The sequence below is a fragment of the Pseudochaenichthys georgianus genome, chromosome 9 (genome assembly GCF_902827115.2).
Source record: "Pseudochaenichthys georgianus chromosome 9, fPseGeo1.2, whole genome shotgun sequence".
Taxonomy (NCBI): Eukaryota; Metazoa; Chordata; class Actinopteri; order Perciformes; family Channichthyidae; genus Pseudochaenichthys; species Pseudochaenichthys georgianus.
This window is the reverse complement of record NC_047511.1, coordinates 33,717,415-33,732,551: the sequence shown is the minus strand read 5'-3', so window position 1 is coordinate 33,732,551 and position 15,137 is coordinate 33,717,415. Positions and strand designations below refer to the sequence as shown.

Here is a 15,137-nt window from a genome sequence, read left to right as displayed (position 1 = left end):
TCCATGCTTATTCTTGAAATAATCTTTATTTGACTGAAAGAAGTCTGAAAAAGCATTTCAAAGCAGTGACATAAAAAAATGCAGGCAACACCCAATTTACAAGTTACAACTTAATTGACAAATTATGAAAGTCACTATACACTTCAATGAAAATACATTTCGGTGTGGATTTTTCAGTTGATTGTTGTATCGAAGGTTAATCTTCTCTAATGTCAATCCTTGTTCGTATTACAGTGGTTTCGGAGAGTCTTTAAAAGCATCAAAACTGAGTCGTCCCTGTGGCCCCTGACTCCAGGTATTTTTCTGGAAATGTACAGCAGAGGTAGCCTTCTACCTAAAACACTGTCTCGCTGCAGCACTTCTACTGCGCAGTGGAGACCATTTGTGTAGGGATGTAGGAGCTGATGTCTGTTGGTGAAGGTGAGAGGAGGAGAGACTGATGACTTGCTGTCGTCTGAGAAGCAGGATACAGCTCTAGGCTCTCGGATGAAGCTGTTAACAAAATAAATACATAGAAATGTTGTTTAACTCAGCTTAAAATCATGGAAGAGGATTAGGGCCATATGTGAACAAATGTAACAGAGTTCAAAGTCAGACATTATTAAATGTTCTCCAATTGATCCAATCAGATTAAGCCCAGCTTGATTGTGTCATGCTAAAAGTGACTCCAAATGTTAAGGAGTAACCTTGTTGTGTACCTGGCACAGGTGTTTGTGGCTGCATATGTCGAGAGTCTTCTTGTAAAGGAGAGTTTGTAAGTTCCTCAGGATCTGCTGTTAGAATCTATCAAAGAAAAGAAAAACAGACACATTTTGTAACCAAAATATTATTATCCGTGCTTCTTTGCAGTCAGGTTGTATGAAGTATTTATCTATAATCAGTGTCAAATCAACAGTAGCCTAATCAACAGTAGCCTATCGTCACACAAGTAGCGGCAATACACATTTTATCCGCCTAAAAAAACAACTATATTAGTTTAGGTGATGCCCTTATCAATCCTTTTTGACAACCAACACTCCATTAAGGGAACAGTCATTTTGTGCAGAAAATGGGGGTTGCTCATTTGCTGCTGCCTCTATCTTTTAAGTCACACAATACAACCCAAACAAACGCACAGCTAGAGGTCTCCTGTGTTTTGCCAGGTAAAATGACTGTTTTTGTCAATGGAGGCTGGTGGCTTTGAGGAGAGCATAGATGGTCAGCTTCAGTTCCCTGATGGAAATGGCTGTCTAACAATAGCTTCAGGCGGTAAATATATTCTATATATAGCGTTTAGGTAAACTGATATATTTATTTGTTTAGATGCGCCTTTATTTTGCTGCTTCCTCCCTCCACAGAAGAACATTGCTTTAACTTCCAAGCAATATCTTCTTTCAGTTTCTCCAAACTTGGAATGTCCTGACTGTCATTCACTGTGGGTACTTCACTGACTGTAGTACCTCATCCAATTTAATAAAAACAAATATCCCTTGAAACTTCCTGAACCCCTAGACTCAGTTACCTGTCTGACAGCAGTGAGGCTGGTCAGCGTCCCCAGGCTGCTGCCCTCAGTGATCACCATGGCTTGGGACAGCAGACTGGATGGTACTGAGTGGTACTGGGGCGAATCGGACTTGTTGTACACTGTAATGAGGATCACATGGTCAAACTTATCTCAACATTACACATAAACTCTTATCAGATTGTTGCTGTGATCTTACTGTGGCATGGCAGTTGCGCCATGGTTGCCATGAAGGGGCTGGCCCCCATGTGGCTCTGGAGCTGGTGTGATATGTGCTGCTGGGGAGAGCCGTGAAGCTGCTGCTGGAACGAGATTGGCTGGAGAGTGGTGAACCCGCCCCCCATGTTGTTGATAACAGGCATGCTCTTGGGCTGCCCAGAGGCTAAACCTGTGAATCGTAAAGCACTGTTTTCAGGTTGTTTTTTTTAGACATGCATGATGATATTGTCATGTCATTGGTATATGCAGTTAAAGTCCTACAATTAAATATAGGTTACATAATAAAGAAAATGACACTTTTATTGTGTGCATTCAATGGAAAATACATCTGCAGTGTGGAAAAATATACCTCATATTTAAGTCTGATTTATAGTAAGGCCCCATCAGTTCATCGGGCTCTTTCATTGGACTTAAAATTAGGGTTTTTTCTAGGACTGAAGCGGCTTTGGTGTTTTCACATCGCTTGAATGTTACAAGTTTGTTTGAGTCATAAAAGTGCAGCCAGGTGTGGATTCAGGTGGTCAGCAGCAGCTAGTCAATTTGTGTGGGGCCTCCCTTACTGTTACCCCCACCCCTACACATTCAGCGAACAATGGCATATACACGCATCAGGGCAGCCTTTACTTCTGTAGATTTTGTTTTGTTGCATTGTGCTTTTTTTTGCTCTGCGATCCCATTATCTGACATTTTGCCAATAGCTGTCGATGAGCTGTCAACTACTATTTGATAACCAATTTGACCTTATAGAAAAACAGCCACTTACAGCCATACACAAGTATATTGTGTATAAATCGAGGTCTGAGTGTAGTTCAGATTAACCCTACTTTTACGTTGTTTTGTTACGCCAGGGGTTCCTATTTTTTATATTCATTAATCAAAGTTAATATATTATTTAGTTTAAGCATCTGCATGTAAAGCATTAATACTCATTTGGAGAAGGCATCATTAAATGCAAAGGCAATTGAAGCCAAGTGTTAGCAAAAATGTAATATCTTGCATCGCTGTAAATGTTTTTTTATATTCTATCAGAAAATAAACTAGAGCTCCAATGTTACCAATGAGAAGCGAGGACTCCCCCAGGCTCATGACGCTGGGCAGTGAGGCCATGATGAGGCCCTGGGAGGAAGCGGTGGAGGCAGACAGGCTGTGCAGCGAGGTCAGAGTGCTTACAGGAGGCAGAGGGCCTCCGCTGGACACCTGAGGGCAAAGGACAGCGTGGTCAGGATGGCAGCAGTGTATACAGGTAGTTTACTATCTAAACTAGCACCTGGACACCAGCCCTCACCAGTTTGGGGTTGTGCGTCTCCAGGAGTGTGTGGCTGGGCTCCAGTTGTACAGGGCTGACCACCAGACGTCCCACTATCTCCCCCACGCTCCCCCGTGCAGAGCTCATCGCGTCACACAGGATCTGCTGGCTGTATTTCATACCTGGAAAACAAGAAGTCAGGCCCCACAACACTGACAGGGGTTATATTAAAATGTAAGTAAGCGCATTTAGTCAAGTAATGAGTTTTTCCGGTTTGAGCGCTACAATTCGGAGGCAAATATTTTACTAAGTTAATATGGAAACATTAGTCCCTAGTTCCTTGCAGATTTAGATTTGAATAAAAAACATAAATCAAAACATACGCTTAATAATGAATGAATAGCCCTTCATATATGAAGGGCTATTCATTTTGTTAAATGGTAGATGATGATGATGATGATACGTTGTACTTGAGCATATTTAAGGTTTTAAATACGTAACAGTATTTCCAGACTGTTTTTAAGGCTTTTCCTAAAATATAATATCTGAGCACTTTTTCCAACACTGCATTGGTTGATTTGCAAATGGCAGCATAAGGGAACTGAGAAATATGAGCATATGAACCAGAACCTGTACAGTCATGTCTCCAAGGGTCTGATGGTTGTACACCATGGGATCAAAAAGAAAATACATCCTGTATAGGCAAGTCTAATCTCGATCCTGCTTCCTCTTTCAGTTTAGATTTCACTCTTGAATTTCAATGTGTACTCTCTTCCAACCCTGTTAGTGTGTTACCATGCTCTGGACTCGGGATGTTGAGGTGAGAGGAGGAGGCAGATTGGTTGGGGAAAGGTGTGTCGAGAGCCAGTTTGTTGCGAAAGGCCTCCTCTTTGCGGCGGTTTGCAAACCAGTTGTACACTCGGACCTCGGTGACCAGGTTAGAGCCCAGGCCGGCGAGCTGCGAGGACGACACTCCCCTCTGATGGCACTCTGCCCTGAGGGAGGCACAGCACACTGTTACATGGATTTTATTTTGAAGGCAGGGCTACGTTAGAGAAGTAAAAGAAAATGACCACTCTCCCCTAGAAAGAAATATTTGTCTTATTGACTTTATTTTCTACACATGAAAATGATTACAGTAATAAACTCAATGCTTTTCAATTAAAGTAAGGATTCCTCTCCAGAACAGAATCACACCTCTTAAGAAAGAGGGTTTCTTTCTATGTATTCATATGTATCAACAAATGGATGGTGAAGGGTTGCTGCCTTAATAAATAGGAAGGCATTATCTCCTTTCCTTTGGTAAAGGATGGTCCAGTGCACACTATGCTACCAGTTATTGTGGCCTAGGGAATTCACAAAAAACAATTTGATGATGTCGACTTAAAATACATTAAATAACAATGCGTTTAATGAAATCTATTTAACTATGTTATTGTGGGTTTTGTTTTGTTTTGTTTGTTAATGGTAAATGATTTGCACTCAAAATACTTGAGAAGGTAAAGAGAAGGTCTGTAACCATACATGTGCAAAAACAATACAATAATTATACTCATAGTGAGATTTAAGATTTAAAGAAAAGTATATATAAATGGCACAAACTTGGATTGTGGCTAATTCAGTCCTTATATCTATTGTTTGAAAGGAATTGATCAGATGCCAGGCTTTAAGTGGGTTTAATAATCATATTGCAAGGCTGGCCTTGCTCGTTCTTTTGGTCTTGTTGGGTGAAGCATCAAAACTGTTTAAAAAAATCAGATATATTTGAATAATCCTGTTTTGTCCTTGTACCATCACTAAGGCTCACCTGTTACAATCCTCCACTAACCCCTCTCTCTCCTCCTTGCTGGGGTTCTTCTGTCGCTCGTAGGCGTGGAAGAGGATCTGCAGGGAGGCTGGACCCCATTTAAACCTGTTCCTCCGTCCTTTCCTTGTTTCCTCTCCTTGCTCCTCTGCAGATCCAAGGCCATGTTTGGCATTGGTAAATTCTGAAAGGTAATTCATTTTCACTTTTTCACACCTCTCTTTCAGTATTTCACTTGATGCATGTTTATAGTAGAAAGAAGACCACCTGCAGCTCGTCCTTGTACTCACGCTGGCTGATCTCGCACTGCTTCTTGACGTACCAGGTGTACAGAGACGCTCTCTTCTGGTTCTTCATGGGCGTGCCTTTGTTGAGGTGCTGGGAGAGATGGGACTGGTTGAGCCCTGTGGATTCCACCACCTCCCTCTGAGGGAGGTTGTGCTGCTGCATGTAGCTTTTCACAATTTTAGCAACGTGCCAGGGGTCCTCCCTGTTTGAAAGAATGTATCTTATTTTTGTGTGTTCTTGCCCACCTTTATATTATTGTGTATCCTTTCCACTTTGTAGTTTATTTAATTTTCGTTTATATACCGTTACCCTTTCCGTTATATTTCTGGGTTAACACTTTCTAGTCGAGTGCTAAACGGTTCTTCACAACATTGGACATAAAGCGTGGTCATTTAGAGGGAAGTAGAGAGAGGCTTATTGACAGAGAGAGATAAGGGAAAGCACACAGGGGCGAAGTCCAGCACTGGAGGGGAAACACGTGTAAAAGGTTTATGAAGCCTAATTTAACGCTTTTAACCGTCAGGTAAGCAGCAGATAAATACACAATACTACAAAAAAACTCTCTGACTGGAATTCAGCACACACACAGTATTTTGATATTGGGTTGAACCATATTAAAAAAAAGATTGTAAAGAGAGTCGAGTGAGAGTTTTAATACTTTAATAAAAAAAACTCACATCTCAGTAAAGTGTCCCAATAAAATACATGCTCAGTATATTCTAAATATCATAAAACATCCCTAAAAATATGTAAAAATATCCCTCATGCCTTTATGTAAACATGGCCTCACATGACCAGCCCTACTCCATTAATCTTCACCTAAGCATGTAGCTTATTTATTAAGAAATGGTTGGAGAATAATGATGGGGGTGGGTAATTAGTAACTAGCAAAGGAGGAACCCTCTTTAAATTCGCTTCACAAGCCAGTATGCAGAGAGAGAGGCAGATAAGCAGGCAGAAGGAGAGTGGATAAAGAGGGAAAAGGAGCAAAGAAGAATACAAAACTAAAAGTGCAGTTTTGATAAAAGAGAAGAACGGGGGGAATCAAAAATAAGCAAGGTATTTTTTAAATTTGACCACGCACAGACGAATTGCTGGGCAAAAATAGCATTTTAAGGTGTTTTTTTTTAATCAGTGGATCTTCCAGAGCCGTGCTGGGATCTACTCACTGCAGTAGCCGGTCCACTTCAGTCCTCAGTTTGGCCGCCTCCTCAGGGGAAAGCTTCTCCAGCTCTCGGAATATAGGTGGTGGGAAATCCATTTCTCCTTCCTCTGAGCTCTCTCCATCCCCCCTCTCGCCCCTCTCGGTGCCAGTACTCGCCCTGTCTCGCTCCAGTTCCCCTACGGCTTGGACCAGGACGTCCCGGGACAGGCCAGATCCCAGCAGGGCCCAGATCAGCTGCTCCTGAAGGGCGGTCAAACTGCGCGGCTTGGCCTCGGCCCGCTCCTCTATCCTCTCTTCCATTGCTCTGATGCCTTACCTCGCTGCCGCCACGCAAACAAACACTGGTCTCATGTGCACTGCCACGCTCAAACACAGGCAGCGTTGGGCCTCATTATATTAACAGTCCCTCAGATACAGATACTTTAATTTTACCAGTGTTGAATTTCCTCCCGATGTGTCCTGAGCTGCCTGGTTTTGGCTCTCCACCTGCTGTTTTGCTTTTCAAAGGTCAATATTCTTCTTCTTTTTACCCTCCCTATTCACCCCCTCCTCCTTTCATGGGCCCTGTGAACTTTGTCCCCACTGCCTCAGTCCCCAACAGTGACCAAAGTGCAATTTAACAACAATAAATAAACGTGAGGGGATGTTAGAGTTGCATGAAGGGCTGCAGAGGCTCCTCTCACAGCCGACAAGTAAAGAAAACATAACAGAAAAGTTGTGTGGTGCTATGTAAATATTTCAAATTTTTCACAGTGAAACCATCTTTTGGGACACAGAGAGAAGCTCCTCTTAACCATCTGTTTGCATCATGGATATGATGCAAACTTTAATGATGAAGCATGTAGTGGGAAAGTAATAATTAACACACATATGAAATGTATATTAACTGAGCATAAACATGGCCTGATCTTGTCCTGCAGGCCACTAGAGAGCGCTGCTGTGTCATGTTTACATGTGCGCGACCCAGTTTCAGGATGTGTCCCCAGACCAAAGTTAGTTCACATTGGGGGCCGTTGTGTTCACGGTGTTGCTGAGTGGAGAATGAGCTCAATCACTCAGTGGAGAACAGCATTTTGACAGCTTGTATGGTATTGAAAGTAAAAGTACTTGTTCTACCAGAAAAAAAGACTGTGATATATTATTATTGATTATATTTGACAACTTTCTTCATTTGTATTCTAAATGTATCTTTTGTTATGTATTTTTACTTTTTGTATTGTTATATATGAGTTATATATTACTTATTTCACAGTAACTATTTTCACTATGTGTTTATGTTGGTTTTATAAACTTTTTCTATTTTAGTTTAAATGATTTGACCACATCAGTAATTTACATAATAGACCTTTAAACAGGACTTGTGCTCATATACACAGTTATATTCCACCTATGGTTACAAATATGTTTGTACTTTTTAATGGTTTACTTTTCTTACCTGTCTGGAGTGGATACTTTCTTGTTAAGCACGTTATAATCTCAGTCTATGTAAACAACCAATATTACCCATACATTATATTTTGTTTGTCTATTTGCTCACCTGTAATCACCTTGATATTGGTGATTGTTAATAGTTTAACTATGAATGTCTTTGGTTTTTACTTTAATGCATTAGCGTGGAGCAGTCACAATGTAAATATAATAGAAATAATGTGCAGTTTATTTCGGTGATTTAGTGGTAGGCAAATGTAAGGGATTTGTTTGCTGCACCCACAGGTGCTTTTAAACCCTTTTTTTCCCCTTTCCAGATTCAATTCTATATCTTTGATCCACCCTGTTGTGTTTTGTTAAAGAAAGTTGGCAGGAATGATAAGTTGGAAGTGGACTGGGAAAGGAACGAGGGCGAACTGAAAGGGAGAAAACCTTTGAGAGTTAATGTAGTCCTTTATCTTTCTCTCTCTTTCAGTGTAAAACGCTCACTTTCTCTGCCTGTATCACCTTATACCATTCTCAGGTTCAGCCTATCAGCACCTTTTTGTGTGGAGCTCCTGTTACCCCACCCCACCCTTGGGAAGATGGCATTATACTGTATTTGGAAGGGTAACAGAGCTCCCTCTATCTCCCTGAGACATGCCACTGACCTGTAATTAAGTCCCATTGTTCCATTCAGAGGAAACTCCTCACCAAAACGGACAGAGGGCAATGTGTGTGGATTTCCAACAGCTCAGATACCGCTGTGACTAATGCTCCACCACACAAGCTGGGTTTATCAAAATGGACCACATGCAGCACACATTAGGGCTCCTGCATTTCCCCTCTCCAGAGAACTCAAAGCTATGTTGATTGATAATGAGATACAATCCACACTGTCCATCTCTCATTAGTGAGCCTTTGCTGGCTGTGTTCTCTCTCCGTCTCTTCCTCGCCTCTCCCCCCCTTCCCCACCATTCAACCCCATTGATCATGCATGCAGAAATTTAACACACCCCTTAATTCCTGTCCAAATAGCCCCTGTCCCACTTCCAGAGCTTCAGCTGCTCATCTGCAGAGGTAGAGTTGGCCTGTGTGTGCAGGCAGGACACTGGATGAGGATCAAATCTGTGCTGGACACGATCTAACTACAAGTTTTATTTACTTAAGTTTTTCCATTTTATGCAAACTTTAAACTTCTACGATACTTAATGTATAGGCAAATATTTTTGCTTTTTATTCCTACATGTATTTGTTAACTTTAGTTACTCTGAAGAATCAGATTAATGATAGAATATATAATCGACCTATGATAATACGTGGTAATCCCTTGCTAAATTATATTTTATTCCCTTGAGGACATAGTAATAAGAATACCACCTGTACTATTAAAGTGAAGAACATGTTAATGCATGCATCATTTTTAATCCAATAATAAACCCACTGTGAAGAATGAGTATATTACTTTAAAATATGTACGATATAGTACTTTTGTATTCTTATGCTTGCACTTCTGCTTAAGGTTTTGAATGCACACCTTTTACTTGTACTATGTAGTATAATACTTATGTAAAAGATATACTGCACCACTGGAGTATTTGATTGTCCTTGTATATCTGTGCACCCTAGCATTTCACACTCAGAGATTGTAGGGTGTCTGGGATTATGACTGTGTGTATTTTGGAGACGTATCTAGCACTAAAAAGTCTCCAGACTTTCTAACCTCTGCAACATAACTTTAAAACCATGGGTAGAACAGCATCCATTTTACATTCACAATGAGTCAAATCTGTTGTTGTCTCTGAGTTGCTCAGCCTATTGATTGTCCCTAACTTTGGTCACCAGGTCACATGTTGAGTCAGTGTTGAGAAGATTAGCCAGAGCTGGCTTTGCTACCAATTAAATACTTAAACCCCAGCAATGAATGAGCACACAGCACTCAAAACCTCCTGTTTCACCACACCGCATAAGCCGGTTTGTAATATGGAAGTTGTATTCAGAATAGTATTCAATAGATATTTCACGAGAGATACAGTAGCAGTACCAGAATGTTAAAATACTCTGTTATGAGTAATTCAGAATCGGGTTTATTGCCAAGTACATTTTCTCTTACCAGGAATTTGCTTTTGGGAATTAGTGAATAACATAAACATAGTGAGAGAAATTAAAGTTATACATAGAAAAGTATTCAACAACTGGAGAAAAATCCAATAAAATAAGAAAAAGTACTAAAGAACATTATGTACACGAAGCATGAATATAGAAAAGAAAAAAAATCTTACAAATTGCTATTACAAATTATACACATTAATACCTCAATGTTGCAGCATGTAATGTGGGGCTTGTTTGTATGACCTATTATATTGCTGTGTAGCCTTACCTGTGATAATACATCATTAGTTGATGTAGTTTGTAATGCCATTTAAAATCTGCAAAGTATTTTTAGTTATCAAAAAGTGTATTGGAGTTAAAATTACAATATTTGCCTCTAAAGTATTGGGGTAGGTGTATAGAGTAGGACATGAACTAAAATTAGAAGTCTAAAAACTGAAGAGTATTTGTACACAATTTGTCATAGATTTCTGGCACTTCATTGTAAACGTTTATCTTTTATTTAAGTCCTCCCAAAACAGATCATATTCAGAATGCAAATTAGTTATTGAAAGAAAGGCAAGGGCAAATTACTATTCGACAGGCAAAGGGGAATTCTCAAAAACTATGGAAAACCATTGACAAACTTATTGGAAAAGATCACTAAAAAAATTATAATACTGAGCTTATGATAAACGGAACCCTACAACAGGATAGCCTAGCCGTGGCCAACCATTTTAATACTTTCTTTATTGAGTCTGTTTCAGAATTGGCCCACAGTTTCAATGTAACAGAACCGCTTCTTGCATTAGCTGACGATACAAAAGTGCTCAAACTCAACTGTACAAATGAGACTAAAGTGAATAATATAATTTCCACCTTATCAAATTCTAAGGCTAAAGATCACTGGGGACTAGACACAGTATTTATAAAACATAAAAAGGACTTAGCTAGCTCCATCACCTATATTACAAATCAATCATTAAAAGATAATACATTTCCATCAGTTCTTAAAACTGCTATTGTAACACCAATTCAGAAAGAAGTAGGTAACTATTAGACCCATCAGCATTCTACCTGTTGTGTCCAAAGTAGTTGAAAAAGTAGTCGCGGAGCAGCTGGTGTCATACCTAAGCTACAACAACCTACTCCATCCTATGCAGTTTGGTTTTAGGACCAATTATTCTACTGAGACTGCATGCTGCTATTTAGTGGAAGGAATCGAGGCTAAATTAGACAAAGGAGGGATAGCTGGAGCAGTGTTCCTTGATCTGCGAAAAGCATTTGACACAGTAAACCATACCAAACTTTTATCAAAACTCAACAATTTCAACCTGTCAGTTAGCACAATACAATGTGTCAGGTCTTATTTAGCTGGTCGTTCTCAATGTGTCCGTATAAATGATAAACTGTCAGAAACTAAGCCATGCTCAATCGGAGTGCCACAAGGCTCAATTCTTGGACCGCTGTTGTTCAGCATATATATTAATGATCTCCCATCTGTTTGTGAGGATGTGGACATCCAGATGTATGCTGACGACATGGTGGTTTACACTCTAAACTCTCGTCGACGCTGCACAAAGTTGCTCAATGGTTAAATGACTCGTGTCTTACTTTAAACACTAACAAAACAGTGACAATGTATTTCACGAATAAGAAAAAAACAACCACGCATCCACAGCTTCGTGTGAATGGTAAAATAATTGAAAACGTCAATGAGGTCAAATACTTGGGAGTGATCTTGGATGACAATTTGACTTTTGAAAGCCATATTAGAAGCATGACTAGAAAGCTGAAATATAACTTTTTCAAATTTAAAGGCAAGTTTATTTACATAGCACCTTTCAGCACCAGGCAATTCAAGGTGCTTTACAAAAATGAATGACATTCAGACAAAGGCATTTAAAAACAGTAAAAGATAATAAAAGAAACATTAAAACAAAAACAAAAAATGAAAGACATTAAGAAAATGGCATTTAAAATCAGTCATTAAAAAGAAAAGCTAATAAAATAAACATTAAAAGATAAAAGTTACAGTGCAGTCTAAGATATGAATAGTTCAATTATTTCGGTTCTTGATTTTTAATTTATTCACAGAACCTCCCTTTGGAATTCCGAACATTTCCGTCCCGATTGTTAATTTAGATTTGTTTTCACCATGTTATGCTCGCATGACATCCACAATCGGACCCTCAGGAGGGTGTACTAGCCCCCTACTCTGCTTTGCGTTCCATAACAAAGTCTTTAAGTGTTACCTGAACTCCCCGTGTTAAAAAAAAAACATATTAGGAACTCATTAACCATAGAAGCATCGAAAACCTTTTTGCATGCCATGATACTATCACATTTTCACTATTGTATAACCTGCTGGTCCCAAGCAACTAAGACTGCTATGACACCACTTGAGGTTCTTTATAAACAAGCCTTAAAAGTTATGGATAGAAAGTCATTAAAACACCATCATTGCAATATACTGTCCAAATACAAACTTTTCAGTTTTGATAGTCTTGTTCTACTTTCCCGAGTTCGATTGTTATTCAGAATCATTCACAATTCTACAACACCACCGTTGAGGGGCTTTTTTCAGTTTCGCCGTGAGCAGAGTTGCAGAAACTCCAGATCTTCATCAAATGCAGATCTAACCATCCCTCTTAGGCGCACTGCCTTTGGACGATCAGCATTTTCGTTTACGGCCATCAAGCACTGGAATACTCTTCCAGTTGAACTTAAAACCTGTAGCCTACTGATTTTAACTCGTTTTCCTATGGTGGGAAAAAAATGATATTAAGCAACCAGTCATGCCAACATTAATTACACTGTAATCTGAGTTTTTTTTATTTGAACTGTATTGTCATACTATATCTTAGATATTTTATTTAAGTGTATTTGAAGTGTACTAAGTATTATGTTCGTAACCTGAATTTAAATCAGGCTTTGTAATTATTTGAGTGACCGAGATCATGTAAGTGTATTTCAAGTGTACTATGTATTAATTTATTGAGCTGTACTTAAATCAGGTTTTAAAATTGTTTGACTGATAGAGATCATGCAATGTTATTATTTGTTTATTGATTGTTATGAACCTGTCTGAGGACCACAGATGGAAATGAGCTATTAGCTATAATCTGGCATATTGCATCTCTTCTCTTTGCTAAGATTAATGTTTTTGTATGCATGGTCTTTCTATAAATAAATACAAAAACAAATTGTATTTTTGGAATTGTAAAGTGTGCTTGTTAACACTTTATCCAAACTAGGACGGACAGACATTGTGTCAAGTTAGTCAACATTGGCGATATGGGACAGGAACTGCTGCCTTCATAATAAAGGCTTAATGTTTGTCGCTTAAAGGTCCCATGTCATGGCCATTTCTACTGATCATATTTCCATTGTTGAGGTACTAGAATAGATTTATATTGTGCAATTTTTCAAAATCACATTGGTTTCTCATACAGCGTCTCTGTATGTGTATTCACCAGGTATTCACTCTCTGTCCTAAATGGCTTGTTGGAGCTCCTGCCACCCCCTCCCTGTGAGCCAGTGTGCTCTGATTGATCGGGACGTTGCGAGGCTCGTTGCTGCCCACTGCTGCTGCGAGGAGCGGACAGGTTTCCAGGTCGGCGATACAGCGAGAACAAGCTAAACTCATCCTGAGCACAAACATTCACAGCCGAAGTAAAAACAATAAGTGTGGCTTGATATTGTGTAAGAAAAAGGTTTATAACGCTGCGAGAATGTGTCTGGGGAGAGCATTTCTCCGCGATCCCAACTCGTCTATTACCAGCGTTTACCAGCCAAGGGATCCTGGTGTGTGAGGTGCTCTGCAGATTGGTCCATTTGGGCCAATCCGGTCATTTGTTGTTGATTTGGGTGTTCGTATTGAGGTATTGTTTTAATTTCTTATGATGTTTTTGTTGTCATGATCCCATATGACATTACATAGATGTTTGTTAGTGTGTTTACTCTGAATTAATTAGCTGTTTGTAAAAAGAAAAGTGGTTTATTATTGTTTTATTACGCTATTTTAAAAAATATATATATATTATTAGCTTAAATTACTTAAAAAGGCTATGCTTTGGATCTGATCGAATGTATATATTTCTGAAATGACTCACCCAGATCTTACCTTGATTAACTTACCTTGATTAAAGCTGGTCATTTTCAACTCGAATGTAGTTTGAAAAGGCACTTAGTGCATTCCCTGTTCTAAAAAGCCACTCAAAACACTGTCAATGTAAGACATTCTTATTTGTTAAGTATGCAGCAAGGTTGCATGGCTTAAAGTAAAGAGTATAGGACCAGAGCATTTAGAACGGCAACAACTGTTCATTTCATTGTATGCTCATAAGCAGGGTCGGCGTCATGGGGGGTCATTCGCGGGCCATGTCCCCCCAAATGAGTCACTGTGCCCCCCCAAAGCAGGGTGGGCAAGCCTTGCCACTTTGCCGTTTTTTTTTTTTTAAATCATATAAGTGAAAACGTTTCCACTAAAGGTTTTTTGTGTGAAATACGTCAGAAAAAAAGAATACAAATATAAAACACAGCCTGAGCTGTGCTCACTGCTGCTCTCTGATTGGTGTGTTGCTTGACCAATGACCCCCGACCTTTGTTTTGTTATCATTACGTGGCTGTGTGTTTAGATGAAAGCCCGGTGGCGATCTGTTCATCTGTTACACTGATTATACAGTAAAGCCATCGAAAATAATATGATATACAGTACAGTACAGTACAAGTAGCCTACTTCTGGGTCTCTGTGTTTCATTCAAGCTCGGCTCTGTGTGTGTGTGGCACGAGCGCATTTTGTGAGTGCGCAAGCGGTAACGTGGAATGTTGATGTTAGCATCTGGTTAGCTAGCTATGCTAACGGATATAAAGAGCTGTTTCTACACCAAGGTGGAGGACAGTCCTCTCCTGTCAGACTGAGAGGATCGTATAACCTCAGCTCAATGAGGTAAGGACTCTCTCAGTGTTTAGATAGTTCACTTTAGTGTAGGTTATCTCAGTGGGTCTCAAACGGTTTGGTCACCATTTATGTAAACAAGTATTTGCGAGGAATACCTTTATATGATCATTATAGTTATTAAAGAATAAGAGAATAAATAAAAAACGGGTATGAAATACTATAGGACAGTAACACAAGAATACAGGTTAAAAGGAGAGTGATTAGTAAAATATCCATAAAGAAAAAGTAAATCTGTGTACAGTTCTGTTTCATATGAATGCTGAGAGATGTAGGCTATCCATAGATCTCCTAATGTTGCTCTCAAAGTGCACCAGATTGATGCTTTTAACTTCAATATTTTTAAAATAATCTTCCCGGGGGAGCGCCCCCAGACCCTCCTAGAGGAGGTTAGGTCCACACAGAGATGGGGTCGTTACTAAAAAAAAGTAATATATTACATATTACATAATACTT

The 15,137-nt window shown here is 39.5% G+C and overlaps 1 protein-coding gene across 2 annotated transcripts; it reads right to left on the bottom strand.

Moving 5' to 3' along the window:
• Positions 1-7: 7 nt before the first annotated feature.
• On the bottom strand, positions 8-7,378 carry hnf1a (HNF1 homeobox a). Of its 2 annotated transcripts, none has more exons than XM_034091502.2 (10): positions 6,228-7,378; positions 5,061-5,260; positions 4,774-4,954; positions 3,762-3,961; positions 3,006-3,148; positions 2,776-2,917; positions 1,701-1,889; positions 1,502-1,623; positions 699-783; positions 8-492 (listed from the first exon to the last, which is right to left on the bottom strand). In XM_034091502.2, the coding sequence occupies exons 1-10, from the start codon at positions 6,521-6,523 to the stop codon at positions 362-364; spliced, it is 1,689 nt and encodes a 562-aa protein (XP_033947393.1). In that variant the 5' UTR covers positions 6,524-7,378; the 3' UTR covers positions 8-361. The 2 variants fall into 2 exon arrangements, with proteins under 2 accessions (XP_033947393.1, XP_033947392.1); XM_034091501.2 differs by having other exon boundaries at positions 3,006-3,178; positions 6,228-7,376.
• Positions 7,379-15,137: the final 7,759 nt, after the last annotated feature.